At 38.6% G+C, this 17,723-nt stretch overlaps 1 protein-coding gene across 1 annotated transcript; it reads right to left on the bottom strand.

The window, feature by feature from the left end:
- Positions 1-1,091: 1,091 nt before the first annotated feature.
- Positions 1,092-17,214, bottom strand: LOC132101464 (nuclear transport factor 2). The gene is made up of 5 exons (XM_059506453.1): positions 17,070-17,214; positions 9,298-9,419; positions 8,797-8,868; positions 7,474-7,572; positions 1,092-2,869 (listed from the first exon to the last, which is right to left on the bottom strand). The coding sequence occupies exons 2-5, from the start codon at positions 9,394-9,396 to the stop codon at positions 2,756-2,758; spliced, it is 384 nt and encodes a 127-aa protein (XP_059362436.1). The 5' UTR covers positions 9,397-9,419; positions 17,070-17,214; the 3' UTR covers positions 1,092-2,755.
- Between the last annotated feature and the right edge of the window lie 509 nt (positions 17,215-17,723).

Genomic DNA, 17,723 nt, shown 5'->3' with positions numbered 1-17,723 from the left:
TCTCTCTCCACCTTCAATACCACCGAACCCCCAACTGCTCCCCGGGCGCCGCAGCATTAATGGCTGCCCACTGCTCCGGGTGTGTGTTCACTGCTCTGTGTGTGCACTTCGGATGGGTTAAAAGCAGAGCACAAATTCTGAGTATGGGTCACCATACTTGGCTGAATGTCACGTCACTTTCAAAGCAGTTCTGTCTTAGCAAGGTTGAGTTGAAGGTGATGGTCCATCATCCAGCAAGAAATGTCTGTTAGACAAGCTGAAATGCGAGTAGCTACTGTCGGATCATCAGGATGGAATGAGAGGTAAAGTCAAGTGTCATCAGCATAGCAGTGGTATGAAAAGCCATGTTTCTGAATGACAGAACCTAATGATGCCATGTAGACGGAGAAGAGAAGTGGTCCAAGAACTGAGCCCTGAGGCACCCCAGTAGTTAGATGTTGTGACTTGTACACCTCACCTCTCCAAGATACTTTGAAGGACCTATCTGATAGGTAAGACTCAAACCACTGAAGTGTGGTTCCTGAGATGCCCTTTGCCAGTAGGGTTGATAGGAGGATCTGGTGGTTAACCGTGTCAAAAGCAGCGGACAGATCAGACAGACAGTGGAGTTATACAAGCCTGTCTAAATGATGAGGGAAAAACCACAGTGTGAAGGGATGTGTTGATGATGTGAGTGAGTGCAGGTACAACTGCAGGAGAAATGGCTTGAAGGAGATGAGATGAAATAGGATCAAGCAGGCAAGTAGTAGGATTATAAGAAAGGATGAGTTTGGAGACTTCTGCCTCAAGAGAGTGAAGGATGTAAATGAGTGTATGTTTGCTGGTGATATGAGCTTGACTGATTGTGGTGTGGAAAATTGTGCACTTATGTTTTTAATTCTATTAATGAAAAAGCGTCGTCAGTTATATATATATATAGCTGACGTTTTTTCATTAATAGAATTAAAAACATTAATTCTATATATATATATATATCACATTTATATTTTACTGGCGTGTTATTACAACTAATTTGTCAGAAAATCACCTTCATCTAACTATTCCTTCATCAAACTATTCCCTCCACCGAAAGAAATAACATAACACCACACTTTACTTTGATCTCCTTTATTCCACATACATGTAAGCAGCTGAAGTAGTTTCTTACTGTATTCACATTGTATCACTGTTGCTTTTGTCAGGAAAATCAAGTCTTCTTTTGCTCTTCCCCTTAAACCACAGAGAAAGTGGACATCTGGAGGGTCAAGCAAGTGTGAAGTACGTGTACAATACATGTATTCCAGCAAAAATATAATGCAAGAATGTGACTCATTATACTGACTTTAAGATCTGTCTAGATATTCCAGTGCAAAACGCTACAATGCAGAAGACATCTTTCTAAAATATCCGTACCATCACTAGGCACAATGGCCTTCAAATTTTGTGAATATGATTTTCTAATCCTAAACAATGAACATAACTCATTTAGTGTAAACATTTTGTGGAAATGAAACCCAACACAACTAGTCATGTTTCAGGCATTGTGTCTGTGATCCTTGTACTGAAAATGTCAAAGTATAAGCCTAAATATGGAAGGTAATAACAGCTTTGGCCACACTACAAACTCGATGACTTTTACATTCATACAAGCGTATGAAACATCACATCCCACATCTTCAAGATTTGAATCAATGGAAAACAGGGGAATTAAAATTTCAGACCTAAACCAGAATTTGTTTTTTCTCTCGATACGAACTCGGTTTCTTAACCTTAGCAAAACTTTTTTTTTTTTTTATGTGGCATAAGTGGCGGACGCTTATGATTTTTGCTATTTTTAACAAGAATGTCCACTTCTGATTCTACTATTTTTATGGTTAGGAAAAAATTAGCTAAATAATGACATGTAATCCCTTGCTAATAAAAGCAATGTTCTACCATTATTTTTTTTAAGTCTAAACAGCTGCTTCAGGAAACACTGGCCACCTGTAAAAAGAGAAATAACAGCTTCATTGTTTTCTGCTCTGCTCAAATAAATCTATTATCTTATTGTGAGAATCTCATATGAGGCAGTATCAAAAACACAAAAAGGCAAGCATAGAAAAAGGGGGGGGGGGGGGGGGGGGTAGACGCAAAACCAGACAGGGGATGTACAAGATGATGACGTTGTTAAGAAAAAAGTCAAAGGTTTTATTGTGTATCATGGCTTGGAAATTATTGTCACAGAGAGCAGGGAGCAGAAAGTGGGAAGCACACTGGTCTGAGGGGAAGGGGAAATTAATGTGGTGTTCTTTGGACAGCTAGAGCAACCTGACATCACACCAAATTTCAAGAGAGGCGAAAACAAAAAGAGATTCAACTTCAATGAGCATATTCTAAAACTGAGCTGAACACACTTTGTATTAAAGCAAAGAAAGACAGTAAGACGGTTGTTATTTCAAAGTCAAAATCAGCAACTAAAATGTAAATATCAAACAGCTGAGGTTAGGTTAATATGTATTTGTCCTGGTCAAGGCGTCCTCTGATATTTAAGCTCCCCAACATCATGCAGGCTGGCGAAGGAAAAGGGTCAGTTTGATGGATATGTTGGCTTTCAGCAAAGAAACATGTCATTTCTGGAGTAGAGGCAGTGCTGTATATGCCTGCATGTTTTCTGTGATTGACTGCTGTAATCCGCTGGCGTTTCTCTTGGTTGTGATGAATGAAGGGCTGATTGACAGGTTCAGTGGAACCCCATCCTCCACCTTCCCACACTTCCTTCCTGCTAGCCATGGGGCGTTTAACCAAAATTGTGCAGCGCCAGGCGGAACATGTCATTGGTGCAAACCCACGCCTCATTAATGTTCTTCAAGATGAAGCTCTGATGGAATCCCATGATGGGGTCATCATCTGCCTAAAAAACACAGAGAAGACTTAGGCAGAGGCTCTCATACAACTGTGCTAGACTTCATTAAAGAGAAGGGAACTTAACCCGGGATAAAAATTCAAATACTGTTACACTAAAAACATGCAAGTTTCAAAGCATATTAGTTCAGCTACAGAAAGACAAAAGCTACATTAAGGAATCATGGCAAACTTAAGGCTGATAATCTGTCACAATATCCACTTTTTTCCATCTAAGGACATAATATCCTTACATAATTATGGCATATTTTGGCTGATGATGGCGAAATCAAAAATAAAATCTGGGTCAGTTTCTCACATAAACACTGAACCTAGTACTGAATTTAAATGATCTTCACTAATGAATCCCTACTAATAATACTAAAATCCATGACAAGGCATCACCTGTGGAATGCAATCTGGCCATTTATTAGGTTATTGTACATAGGACCATGTTTTTATTCAATTAATTTTAAAGAAGTCACAAGGTTATAAAATGCTTTTTGTGCAAGATAACCCATACGAGTCGTTTTAGCACACGCTGTACTCCATGTTGTTAGTTAACTTAAACTATTATTATTATTATTATTATTAAAAGAAAAACTTAAAATGAAATAAGTTGAAGTACTAAAATTACTAAAACTAGAATGAAATAAAAAAAATTAAACTAATAAAAATGCCAAAAGCACAAAATTACTAATACTTCAGCTAAAGAGAAAACATACAAATTAAAAGTAATTAAAAATAATGATTTTATAGCACTCATTTTGCCCCAATATTCAATCCCTATTCCCTTTATTTATAAATAGAATCTAAAAGCTCAATAGAAATACATCTGATCCCAAGTATTTCACCCATTTTGTCACATTAGTTTAGAACTCTTTATTACAACATATTAGATGCATATAAAACAGGTCAAAACAAAAGCTTAATGTTATGCCCGTTTCAAACATACTCCATTTGCAGTGCATATGAGGTATTTTGTTCCATGCCCAAGTCAACAGGTTATACCATTCACACTGCCCACAGATGCTGTTTGGCAATGTGCTTCAGGAGTGGTGCGTAAGCAGCACTGCAGTGACTGTTAATGTATCAATCTATTTTTGCTCTGCTGCATGCACTGAATTAAAGTGAAAGCACATTGTTTGTGGTAAAAAAAAAAGCACATTCTTCACTGCATACGTATTGCAGAAAACATACAAACTGCAAAAGGAGTATGTGAGAAAAGGGTCACCACACCGAGCTGGAGCCTACAAAGTTAAACGTTTCTCCACTTTTAGTGTTGTTGGACACATTATGTCATTGAAGGTCACTATCATTCAAGTCACCAAAAATGGCCAACTCTCACTGGAAAAGTATGACTTTGGTTGTTTTGCTGCTGCAAAGGCGCAAACAAATTCACAAACACACCAGGCAAACCTGCATGAACATATTCAATGACATTGCATTCCCAACATACTAAATCCACACAGACGCTTGATTCTGAACACAGATTAAAAGCCGTTAGTAGAGAGGCCCGTATGGTGTGCGTGAACCCAAGCGGACACTTGTCCTTACAAACATTAAGAGAAGGAGGAAAGGCCATGTGACCACCGAGAGCCTTTAAGCTCAAAGGTTGTGCAGGGCAAGCCTGAAGACTTCGTTGGTGCAAACCCAGGCAGTGCTGATACATTTCAACAGAAAGGTCTGGTGGAAGCCCAGCACCTGGTCATCATCTGCCTGACAGACAAACACACATACACTACATCTCTGAAATGCTTATGAAATCTTAGACTATGCAGTATTTTGTCATATAAGGTGGAGTAAGAGGGCAATCAAGAGAGGCTTAATCTGTCCAAGGCCGCTCTCGATTTGAAGGTGATGTTATGCATTTCAATTGAGGAGAATGCGCTCCTAGACCTTATCACATACATATTTGTCTGAAAGTGTTCACCTCAAGCGCTGCTGTAATAGCATACAGTGGAGAAAATATATAGATTTGATCCCCTGGTGATTTTGCAAGTTTGCCCTCTTATAAAGAAATAAAGGGTCTGTAATTTTTTTGGTAGGTTTATTTTAACATATAGAGACAGAATACGACCAAAAAATCCAGAAGAAAACACATTATATAAAGGTTAAAAATTGATTTGCATTTCAGTGAGAGAAATAAGTATTTGATCCCCAAGCAAAACATGATTTAGCATGACCTTAATGTGCTTCTTCTTGAGCCACTCCTTTGTTGACTTGGCGGTATGTTTCGGATCATTGTCATGTTGTAAGACCCATTCATGACCCATCTTCAGTGTTCAGGTTCTCGTCCAAAATTTTACAGTACATTGCCCCATCCATTTGCCCCTCAATGCGGTGAAGTCGTATTGTACCCTTAGCAGAAGAAACAGCCCCAAAGCATAATGTTTCCACCTCTGTGTTGGACTGTAGGAATGGTATTCCTGGGGTCATAGTCAGCATTTCTCTCCCTCCAAACCATGCAAGTCGACTTAATGCCAAAGAGCTAAATTTTGGTCTCATCTGACCATAGCACTTCCTCCCAAGATTTCTCTGAATCATTTAGATGTTCATTGGCAATCTTTAAACAGGCCTGTACATGTGCCTTCTTGAGCAGGGGGACCTTGGGGGCGCTACAGGATTTCAATTCATTGTGGCATAGTGTGTTACAAATGTTTTGCTTGGTGACTGTGGTCCCATCTGCCTTAAGATCATTAACAAGCTCCTCCCGTGTAATTCTGGGCTGATCCCTCACCTTTCATCATCCTTACTCCAGACCAACGCCGATTGATGGTTGTTTTGTATTTCTTCCATTTCCAAATAATCGCACCAAGCTTCTTGCTGATGGTCATTCAGCCCATTCAAGCCTTGTGCAGATCTACAATCTTGTCATAGGTGTGATTGGCAAAGGACAAAAAAGCAGGAAACTTTACGGTGCACTTACCATGACGCGGCGACAGCCCCAACCTACCCCCCCCCCCCCCCAACACACACACCTACAGTAACAATTTATATAGTATAATAATAAATTAAAAATAATGTACTTGTTTTTTGTTTAAATGAATTTATAAATTAATTAATTAAGGGAAGAAAAAATTAAATACACATCTAAATTAAATGATTGAACAAAAAACTAATCATAAATGGAGTAATGTGGTACATTACATATGCTTCAAAGACTGGGTAAAATAGGGATGAATTCCAAAAAATCTGTCAATCAGTCAATGATTTGCTGCTGACGTGCACGAAAACTAGCCATTCATTGGGCATTTCTTGTCCTCATTTCTATGGTGTCCTTTACATCTATTAAAAATAACATCTTTATTTCCCTCTATATTTTTGAATTTCCCTCTATATGTTTTTGCGACTCTTTAGTAGCACGTAGAACGCGTTCATGTCAAGTAAAGTTTTTGGGAAAAGCGCGTGGAATTGCAGCGAGTGTTTATAACCTTGCACGTAGAGAGCGCTCTTCAGAGCGAAGATACATCGTTATCGGGAGACCCAGATCAGATTTAAGCATTCATTAAAGTGAATCGGTTCAAAGGAGTCATTAGTTCGCAAATCGGACGAGTCATTAGTGGACAGATATGTTCATATGCTCCGCGCATATAACGTTACTCCCAAATATATTTTTAGGTCGCACAGATTAAATTTCAGGAGCATATGCGACAAAAATGTTGGGAATTTCGAGCCTTGTAGAAGCTGCTAAACTTTCTAGCTAGAAGTAAGCAATAACCAACATGGTATTACTTTGCTAAGTTAGCCCAGAATCGTTTAACATTAATGTTATGGAATCATGACAAAAGTGATCAATAGTTTGGTTAAATTTTACTAGACCTGCATATAAAAATAAAAGACAATATATTGGATTTGCTTAGATGAATCATCCGTGTTCACTGTCTTCGTCAGTCAACTGAAGCTGTTCACATGAGTAGATGGTCAGGTGTGTGCACATTCATAATGGTGCGCGTACACTTTGAACTTCAATCGTGACAAATGATTGGACTACTTGCGGAGTGACATGATGACATGAATCAGACACACAAAAAACATTGACAGCGGTGAGCGGTCATTATGTTTACCAATACCCGAACCCCCTCAACCCCCGCACTTCTTTTTTTTTTTTTGCATGATTTACGAGAGCATCATTTTCAGGTCGGAAAAGCCGGATTTCCGGATTTTTCCAGAAGAATCATACCCCTGCTTGTCTCTGTCAATCTTTGACAGCTCTTTGGTCTTGCCCATGGTGGTTGGAGAGGTTGGAATGAAAGATACAGATTGTGTGGACAGATGTCACCTAACGAGCTGACATTAAGAGTAACTTCTTAAAGTGACAGGACTAATCTGTGTTCCACATGGGCACATAACCAATCTGTGGGAGCCAGAGTTCTTGCTGCTTGGTAGGGAATCAAATAATTATTTCACTCACTAAAATGCAAATCAATTTCTAACCTTTATATAATGTATTTTTGGTGGTTGATATTCTGTCTCTATCCATTAAAATAAACGTAATATAAAAATGAAAGACCATTTCTTTGTAAGTGGGCAAACAAAATCTGCAGGGGGTCAAATAAATATTTTCCCCACTGTAACTGTCAGAGGTCAAAATTAAATTTAGAAAATACTTACTTTTAGTTGGCCTACTACCATACTCAATATGCAGCTATCAGGGGTGGGCTGATGATCTTGTGCTGTGATGCTGTGAGCTATTTTTGTGAAGGGCAGGCTCTGAATAAAATAAAAAATATATAATTACTGTTTAAACTGAAAGATACATATGGTAATTAAACATCTTATAAATATTTAAATGGGGATGCACAATATATTGTCAATTTGAGAGATCTTTTACATTTGTGTCTTAAATTGCACGCGTATATTTGTAGCAATAGCCAACAATACATTGCATGGGTCAAAATTATAAATTTTTCTTTTATGCCAAAAATCATTAGGTTATTTAGTAAATGTCAAATATGTTCATGAAGATATTTCCTACCATAAATATTTAAAAAATCATTTTTGATTATTCATATGCATTGCTAAGAACTTCATGTGGGCAACTTTAAAGGCAATTTTCTTAATATTTAGATTTTTGCACCCTTAGATCCGATAGATTCAAATATGTGTATCTCGGCCAAATATAGTGCTATACTTTAACAAACCATACATCAATGGAAAGCTTTAGATTTTTTTTATTTTTTATTTAACCTTACGACATTTATTATTCAATTTAGTCACATTTATTTATTGGTTGATAGTGGGGAAATTACCAATTTCCATTTTCAAAAATAAACTAGAGGAAATATACCCTAGCCTATAATTTACATTTTTTACTTTTATGCATTTAGCAGACACTTTTATCCAAAGCGACTTACAGTGCATTCAGGCTATACAATTGTGTTCCCTGGGAATTGAACCCACAACCATTTGCGCTGCTAACGCAATGCTCTACCACTGAGCCACAGGAACAAATTACTATACATCAAATTATCTAATTACTTTAAAGAGATAGTTCACCCAAAAATGAAAATTCTGTTATTAAATTTCTCCCCCTCGTGTTGTTCCAAACCTTCAAGACCTTCGTTCATCTTAGAGACAAATGATGATTTTTTTAATGAAATTTCTTATCCTGCATAGACAGCAACACAACTGACAGAACACTTTTTGTGCACACAGAAAACAATAATAACTTTATTTAACAATTTTTTCTCTTCCAGGTCAGTTTACGCTGCCATTCACAACAGTCCCACCACACATGGTGTGGTGCAGCTGACGCTGTACGGAAGAGAAGAAATCTAAATAAAAATATCTTTATTTGTGTTCCGAAAATGAACAAGGGTCTCACAGGTTAGGAATGACATAAGGTTGAGTAATTAATGAAATCATTTTCATTTTTGGGTGAACTATCCCTTTAAATCAACCTTCAATGCGAACAAAGCACACACATATACGTACAGAAAGCTTTTCGACAATCGCCGCTTTTCCCTGGAATTGCTGACCCTCCCACGTAAGGCATGACGCATCAATCTAGGACAAGAAAAAAAATTGCATTTAGTTGAGCTTAAGGAGCCAAAATGTAGACAGCAAAGCAGTAATATGGCCAGTCTTTTTATAAATACATATTAATCATGTATATAAATACTCAACAAATATACCTCAATATAAGTATTGTTTAACATGTTTGACATACTGTTTGACATATGTTGCTGAAAATATAGGTTCATGTATGAGGACTTTAGGCTCTTTTTAAAGGTCCAGTATACAGTAGAACCACATTTCTGGCCTGAAAAGACTCCTCTCCTGAACAGACAACAAGACATAAACCAAGGGAGGCTTTGAACACTAACATGATTGCAAAGCAGAGACAGTAAAACATCTATATTTGATGCCTCTCTCAGCTAATGGTCTAGTCAAGAGAGAACTATCCTGAAGAAAAGAGCTTAATACAATACTCACATATATCGATCCAAGTTGAGTCCTGTCTGTGTCAAACAGCTGATAGTAATGTTGCACAAAGCTTGATCCTATTTGTTCCCAAATCGGCTTGTCTCCCATTCTGATTCACCCTGCTACAGGCACTGGTGGAGACAGAATAAATGCTTCTATGTATATGACAGACTAAGGGGTTGACAAAAAAAAAAACTGAAAATTTAATCTTCATTTAAAAGTAAACTGGCTTTCATTTGAGCCAATATTACCAGTGACCTTGGACATCATATAGATACCTAACATCCTGGTGCATTAAGTTTATTTACTATTGGTCACTATCAGGGATGGAAATTACCACCCGCCACCAGCCAAATGGTTTTTAACGGTATAATAAACAAACTAACTAACTGACAGTATTATCGGTCACGTGTCTAATAACTGCTGTCCGGGGGATGCATTTTATTTCCAGTCTTCAAGTACTTTTTCAGAAGTTAGCTCTGTGGCTAGTATGTCAACCCTCTACATTGCGAAAATAAATCACTCTCATATGCGACTAAATCTTCCTTCTGGCTACTAAATGATGTCTAATATTAGACAATGGCTAATCAATTATCTGATTTTACTCGCCAGTGTGTTAGTTGGAGGATAAGTTTATCACAGATATTTTCACTCGCGAACACTCTCTGACTCTCCGTCAGATGATCTGTGCTTTTTTTTCCTCAATGGATCCGGAACGCACCTGTATAATGTACCATAAACTCTAGTGTTAAGGTGCACAATTCGCCGTCGCTTTCTCTCACACTCACATAGAGAAAGAGAGAGAGAGAGGGGATTGACGTGCTACATTTAAACAATATTATTTGTTGTATTTTCCTTTCAAAATAACTTCATTCCTATGGAAGACTTCAGCTTTTAAGAACAGCTGGGTTTTCAGGTAGTGGGTGGAGCAAATGCGTGAACGGCAATCTCATTGGCTGGCGCTCACCTATTATCGTCCCTGTTTTGATTTCAGCAAATCAGTTCGAGCGAACAAACAAAACCTAATTAATATTCATGAATCCAGCAGCTCATTAATCCTTAGTAATCCTTAGTGTGTTTTATAGTTTTTATTAGTAGGAATCGTATTATTATCATCATCTTATCAGGAGTTTTGTAAGGGGTTTTTTCCCGATAAATTTATTTTTTACAGAAACACTGAATGACCAAAAAAGCACCACCACCAGTCCAGTTCAATTAAAACAACTAATAAGCATTCAAACATGGTTATCAAGTTTACTTCTAATTACTAAAGTTCTATTCTTAAATTATACTTTATTATTATAAAGCTTGACTGACTGGCAAGTAAACTAAAATAATTAAAATTAAATTAAAATTAAATTAAAATTAAATTAAAATTAAATTAAAATTAAATTAAAATTAAAATAAAATTAAAATTTAATTAAAATTTAATTATTATTATTATTATTCATTACTAGCCAATGGCGTGACGAAACGCGTAAAAACTATGTACAGTCGTGGCCAAAAGTTTTGAGAATTACATAAATATTATTTTCAAAAAGGTTTGCTGCTAAACTGCTTTTAGATCTTTGTTTCAGTTGTTTCTGTGATGTACTGAAATATAATTACAAGCACTTCATATGTTTCAAAGGCTTTTATCGACAAATACATGACATTTATGCAAAGAGTCAGTATTTGCAGTGTTGGCCCTTCTTTTTCAGGACCTCTGCAATTCGACTGGGCATGCTCTCAATCAACTTCTGCGCCAAATCCTGACTGATAGCAACCCATTCTTTCATAATCACTTCTTGGAGTTTGTCAGAATTAGTGGGCTTTTGTTTGTCCACCTGCCTCTTGAGGATTGACCACAAGTTCTCAATGGGATCTGGGAGATCTGGGGAGTTTCCAGGCCATGGACCCAAAATTTAAACATTCTGGTCCCCGAGCCACTTAGTTATCACTTTTGCCTTATGGCACGGTGCTCCATCGTGCTGGAAAATGCTTAGTTCTTCACCAAACTGTTGTTGGATTGTTGGAAGAAGTTGCTGTTGGAGGGTGTTTTGGTACCATTCTTTATTCATGGCTGTGTTTTTGGGCAGAATTGTGAGTGAGCCCACTCCCTTGGATGAGAAGCAACCCCACACATGAATGGTGTCAGGATGCTTTACTGTTGGCATGACACAGGACTGATGGTAGCGATAACCTTTTCTTTTCCGGACAAGCCTTTTTCCAGATGCCCCAAACAATCGGAAAGGGGCTTCATCTGAGAATATGACTTTGCCCCAGTCCTCAGCAGTCCATTCACTATACTTTCTGCAGAGGATCAATCTGTCCCTGATGTTTTTTTTGGAGAGAAGTGGTTTCTTTGCTGCCCTTCTTGACACCAGGCCATCTTCCAAAAGTCTTGGCCTCACTGTGCATGCAGATGCGCTCACACCTGCCTGCTGCCATTCCTGAGCAAGCTCTGCACTGGTGGCACTCCGATCCCGCAGCTGAATCCTCTTTAGGAGACGATCCTGGTGCTTGCTGGACTTTCTTGGACGCCCTGAAGCCTTCTTTACAAGAATTGAACCTCTTTCCTTGAAGTTCTTGATGATCCTATAAATTGTCGATTTAGGTGCAATCTTAGTAGCCACAATATCCTTGCCTGTGAAGCCATTTTTATGCAACGCAGTGATGGCTGCACGCGTTTCTTTGCAGGTCACCATGGTTAACAATGGAAGAACAATGATTTCAAGCATCACCCTCCTTTTAACATGTCAAGTCTGCCATTCTAACCCAATCAGCCTGACATAATGATCTCCAGCCTTGTGCTCGTCAACATTCTCACCTGAGTTAACAAGACGATTACTGAAATGATTTCAGCAGGTCCTTTAATGACAGCAATGAAATGCAGTGGAAAGGTTTTTTTGGGATTAAGTTAATTTTCATGGCAAAGAAGGACTATGCAATTCATCTGATCACTCTTCATAACATTCTGGAGTATATGCAAATTGCTATTATAAAAACTTAAGCAGCAACTTTTCCAATTTCCAATATTTATGTAATTCTCAAAACTTTTGGCCACGACTGTATTAAAAACGCTGTGCGTTCGTTTGTCGATGGTGTAAAAGTTTGCGAGCCGAGATTTCTTTCAGTGATACAGTGTTGAACAGGGGACTTTTCCCCACGTGTTCCCTCAACCACAAAAAAAAAATACACCAAAAAAAAAAAAAAAAATACACTTACACATACAAATACTGGTGAATCCTTTCCTTTGGAATTGAATACAACATTATTAATGCGTACAAAAACAGTGCAATGTATCATCCGGTTGGGCTACGGAGTTGAGAGAATGAGCTGCTTCAGCAAGAGTCGGCTGTTTAAAAACGTATAAGCTGCCTAGATAGGCAGCATTTTTGAGCATCACTGAAAGAGAAAATGTCAGTATTTCATTGAGACTTGAGATTAAATAAACTGCTTAAGTATTCTAGATCTTGTAGTATTAATTTCCACATGCAGTTACACACTATCGGTTAAAAACAAGAAAGTGGCTGGTAAAAACATTGAGTGGCTGGTAGATTTTGAAATCCACCAACCACAGTGGCCGGTGGACAAAAAAGTTAATTTCCATCCCTGGTCACTATCATTAGTACTGTATTTGCTACTGACAGGTTTGTTAAGATGTACTTTTGTTTATATTTTGCTATGGGCATCGCACATTGATTAAAAGCAATATGTAAAGTAAACATTTTATTAGCAACTTGTTAATTGCAAATAGACTTTATATAGCCACACCTCCACATTTTTCAGTGCTGAGTTTGTTGTCTTCTGTCTTCCAGATTGTATTTCCACAGCATGAAGGTAAGATCTTACGAATTTATGAATGAACCACTCATCTTCCAGTCTAATAACATTTGCCATGACATCCGCTTCAAATATTACGATGTTATATATTCTGTTTATACTTGTGATGAGTTAGGCGGGGTAGAGAGATTCAAGATTCAAGATTTTATTTGTCACGTATATGACATACAACAAGACGTGAAATGTAGGTCTGACATACTCTTTTTAGACTGTGCAAAAAAAAGAGAAAATTCAAGGCCGGTGAAGTGATTGATAATAATGAGCAACAGCTGCACAACTCATCGGTCTCGAGTGCCGCGGAGGAGCTCCATAAGGAAAAAAGGACGAGTGACGACAGTGTTGGACGAGAGATGACCAGGGGCCTGTACCATGAACCCAGATTAGCTGGCTAGCCAGGTAAATTTCTGTTTATTTTGCACCAATCCTGGGTTTTAGGTACCATGTAAGTGGCTTGGCTTTTAGCTGCGTTCATTGTTACAGTAACTTACACTCCACGGCTAACCTGCTCCGGGACAGGTTATGTTCTGTGTTAGAGATCTCAAACTGAAGTTGGACCAATCAGATGTGAGCAAAGTGACACATGTCTGACAAGTCACCCCTCCAGTTTATCTTGCTCCAAATTAAAGGTCATTAAAATAAAAAAAAATGTAAAAAACACACGCAAAATGTCTGGCTTTAATAGTAATTATTTAAGAGTTATTTTATAAGATTTATATAATTATTACATGATTCAAATTATTATTAATCCATTACACACAAGCAATTTTAGTTTAACAATTATAAATAATTAATTTTAAATGATTATCAATGTATACAGATCATGTAATATAAATGATCTTTAGAATCAATAGATAACACTGTTTTAAAGATAACTACATATGACCTTACCCGTTCGAGTCTCTATCGCTATATATTTTCAAATGTATAAACTAACTTAAACAAGTTTCACTTGTGACTGCACTGATAGAGCATGATCATTTCTTTTATTTGACCTCTTTCATGTTTCATATGATGTTTAAATGTGTAATATTCTTCAATCTCTTAATCTTTAACCGTTAGTTTTGAATCTCGCGAGAAGTAAATCAAACATGCTTTGTGTTGCGAGGCTCGTGATTGGCTGTTCGCCAGTGATGTCACACACTCATGTGCACATGCTCCACAACCTTAGGATCAAACCCGGAGTTGACCAAGAAAGTTGATTATCAGCATCATGGTACCAACAAGTCAAGTCAAGTCTGCTTTATTGTCAATTCTTCCACATGTACAGTACATACAGTACAGACCAAAAGTTTGGACACACCTTCTCATTCAAAGAGTTTTCTTTATTTTCATGACTATGAAAATTGTAGAGTCACACTGAAGGCATCAAGGGCTATTTGACCAAGAGAGTGATGGGGTGCTGCGCCAGATGACCTGGCCTCCACAGTCACTGGACCTGAACCCAATCGAGATGGTTTAGGGGTGAGCTGGACCGCAGACAGAAGGCAAAAGGGCCAACAAGTGCTAAGCATCTCTCAGGGGACTCCTTCAAGACTGTTGGAAGACCATTTCAGGTGACTACCTCTTGAAGCTCATCAAGAGAATGCCAAGAGTGTGCAAAGCAGTAATCAAAGCAAAAGGTGGCTACTTTGAAGAACCTAGAATATGACATATTTTCAGTTGTTTCACACTTTTTTGTTATGTATATAATTCCATACATAATTCCACATGTGTTAATTCATAGTTTTGATGCCTTCAGTGTGAATCTACAATTTTCATAGTCATGAAAATAAAGAAAACTCTTTGAATGAGAAGGTGTGTCCAAACTTTTGGACTGTACTGTACATACAGAGAATCGAAATTGCGCTACTCTCAGACCCCCGGTGCATACAGATAACAGTAGAACCTAAAAATCGCAATAAAATATAAGATACAACTATACAATAAGGGAATGTAAAACAAAGGTCTCCGGATTGGAGAGGTTTGGTTTTGTTTTGGTTTTTTCAACTCCAAACTAATCCTGTTACTCTAAATTTGTTCAGCTACCATCATGGTACAGGCCCCAGGCCTGGACTATTTATGTTGTTTTGGTTTTGTTTGTGCATAGCAGTCATCCGTGAAGGGCTGTCACGCTGTTTTAAGTTTTGTGTTTATTTTATTATTAAAATCATGTTTAAATGTACGCTGGTTCCTATCTAATTCTTCCCGATCTATGAACTTTGTTACACTGGTGCCGAAACCTGGGAGGAAGGAGGGACACACTGTCAGCGACCCCTCGCCGCTGTGGGGAATCTGCGGTGCCATCGAGCATGGCGGAGCAGTCTGCCATCATAGACATTCATGACATTGGGCTGGAGTGAGTTGCCAGTGGGACAGACAAACTCGCTGCTGGCCGCCTTGGTTGTTGAGAGATGGCTGCCGTGCGTGAGGGAGTGGAGGAGTCGTCGCCAAACGCTTGCTGCCATTCCCCAAAATAATGCGGAGGAGCAGGAAACGGGGGAATCCTGCCGGCTGCCACGAATTCGGAGGAGCCAACACCATCCACAGGGCGGTTGAGGAGGTTCAAGGCACCTACCGAGGGCTATCCAGCGCAACCACCAGGCATCGCGGAAGAGTTTACACAGCTGATGGAGGGCCGAGCTGCAGGGTGTCTGGGAATTGGAATAAGATTTTTTTTTTTCCTCTCTTCCCTATCTCGTCTCCTTTGCACTCGCCTCGTCAGTCCATACCCCGGGGCCCCCGGAGGCAAAGTAGAAAGCAAGTCTCGTGGGTCTGCGAGGGGCGATGGGGGTATGTGACAAGTGGGACGGGGCTGAGAGCGGCCCTCATGAAGACAGTCATTTAAAAATGCTTCGCTATCCTTTATAACTAAAATTAACAACGAGAAAATATTTTTTTTGAAGAAAAAAGGAAAAATATTCGATATTCAGATTCTCAAATATAGGCCTATGTGTTGGGAGCATTAAGTGTTGTTGAATGTTGTATGTTAATTGTTACGTTTATAAAGTGCATAACTGACCGCTAAATTTAGGTGCTATGTGCATTATACAGGCTACAGACTGGATTTACAACACGTGAATGCATTCATTTATCCCGAAAAAAATGAAAGCGTCAAGAAAGTGAGCGCCTGGTGAAGAGGAAGAAAAATTTAGTTGTTATATTTTATAGTTACATATACAATGCTCATTGGTGAAAGAAACACTTCTTCTATTTATATTTTAATGGATCATTATTGCCGCTTGCCCAAACAAAGTGAGAATTATGTTTAGCATTTAACAGCAGCGGTCACAGTGATGATGTTTGTTTGTTTTCTTTCTTATCTCAACTCTTTTGTTGTAAGTAATGCTATTATTCCGTTAATTTATACTACCGTGTGCTTTATATCCAGCGCTTCCTGAACTCTGTCTGTTACTGCCAGTCAAGCGTAAACACGCAGCAGGGACGCGTTTACAGTGGAGAGAGAACGACTTTGATCTGATCACAAAGTCTTTCCGAGTCACAGGGCTCAAGTTTAAGTCAAGTCTCGAGTCATTGCTGTCAAACTCTAAGTCAAGTCACTGAGTCATGCGACTTGAGTCCACACCCCTGGTAACTGTATGGATGACACTAATGAATTACACTGACCAAGCCTGTTCGATTACTGTCAAATAAGAACACTGAGTTGCATAAAAGCATTCGACTGACCATTCTAAAGAGGATTTTAGAGACTCTTGGCACTAACGTTAACGTAGTTGGTTGGTTAGCAAGTACTAACTTCATTTACAAATCAACCAGTGACGATATGAAGGCGTCCAAATTGTGTTTTAAATAATTTCCATCAAACCACAGCAACTATTTGATTAAGAATGCTACTAACCATTAAAAGTAACCATGCTATGATTATTAGCGGGCTTTCAATGGCCTCACTGTAGAGTGATTCATTTTAGCTTTAGCCGTAGACGTGCTAACACTTGCCTGTCTGTCTACAACGAGCTCACTGGATAAATCGTGATGCGAAAAAGTTGTTTTACGTTGAAGTGGACGTTGCCTTTTGAATATCGACTCGAAGTTTGAATAGTAACGATCAACGGGGAACTTGGACCAAACGCACCCTCGTTCCGTTCTAAAAATACCCCAGAGCCATATGAGCTGAGCGCAGGCGAGACCCTCGCGCGGCCCGTACACGCTCATGTCCTATAGGCGTGTCCTATTAGCTAGCGCTTCAGAAGATTCTTTGCAAAAAGCCACAGTGCTACTTTGCATAAAGTAGTTATAAAGTAATTGTGTACAGCGTAAATACAACGTTTACTGTTATAAATAATATCTGACCAACATCTTACCTCCGTGAGTCCCCGGTTCCAGTTATGGCGATTCCAGCGCGCCGAGAACAGAAGTTGAGCGGCCTCTCTTCAGTTTGAGCATGCGCAAAGCGCTTACACACTCCTTTGAATTTTGGTTCTTGACAGACAGTCAACAGATTCTCAGTGTAAAGATGGTTGTTGATGTATTGCTTTCCAAATCTAGAACTAGCGCTTGGAGCAGCAGGTGAATCCAAGAATAGTTTACTTTAAATACAAGTTTTGTCCCTTAGAAACCATATTTGTGCAGTTTCTCTTCTGTTAACGATTTGGTTGTAAACTCTATTAAAATTA

This window comes from Carassius carassius, chromosome 23, assembly GCF_963082965.1.
Source record: "Carassius carassius chromosome 23, fCarCar2.1, whole genome shotgun sequence".
Lineage (NCBI taxonomy): Eukaryota > Metazoa > Chordata > Actinopteri > Cypriniformes > Cyprinidae > Carassius > Carassius carassius.
Note: the sequence above shows the minus strand (reverse complement) of the source record. Positions and strands in the feature narration are given on the sequence as shown.

Coding starts and splice junctions, on each gene's coding strand:
- LOC132101464 (XM_059506453.1), bottom strand. CDS start 9,396: ATGGGAGACAAGCCGATTTGGGAACAAATAGGATCAAGCTTTGTGCAA. Junction 8,869..9,297: donor CTCAACTTGGATCGATATAT/GTGAGTATTGTA, acceptor TTCTTGTCCTAG/ATTGATGCGTCATGCCTTAC. Junction 2,870..7,473: donor TGGTAGTAGGCCAACTAAAA/GTAAGTATTTTC, acceptor TGTGTTTTTTAG/GCAGATGATGACCCCATCAT.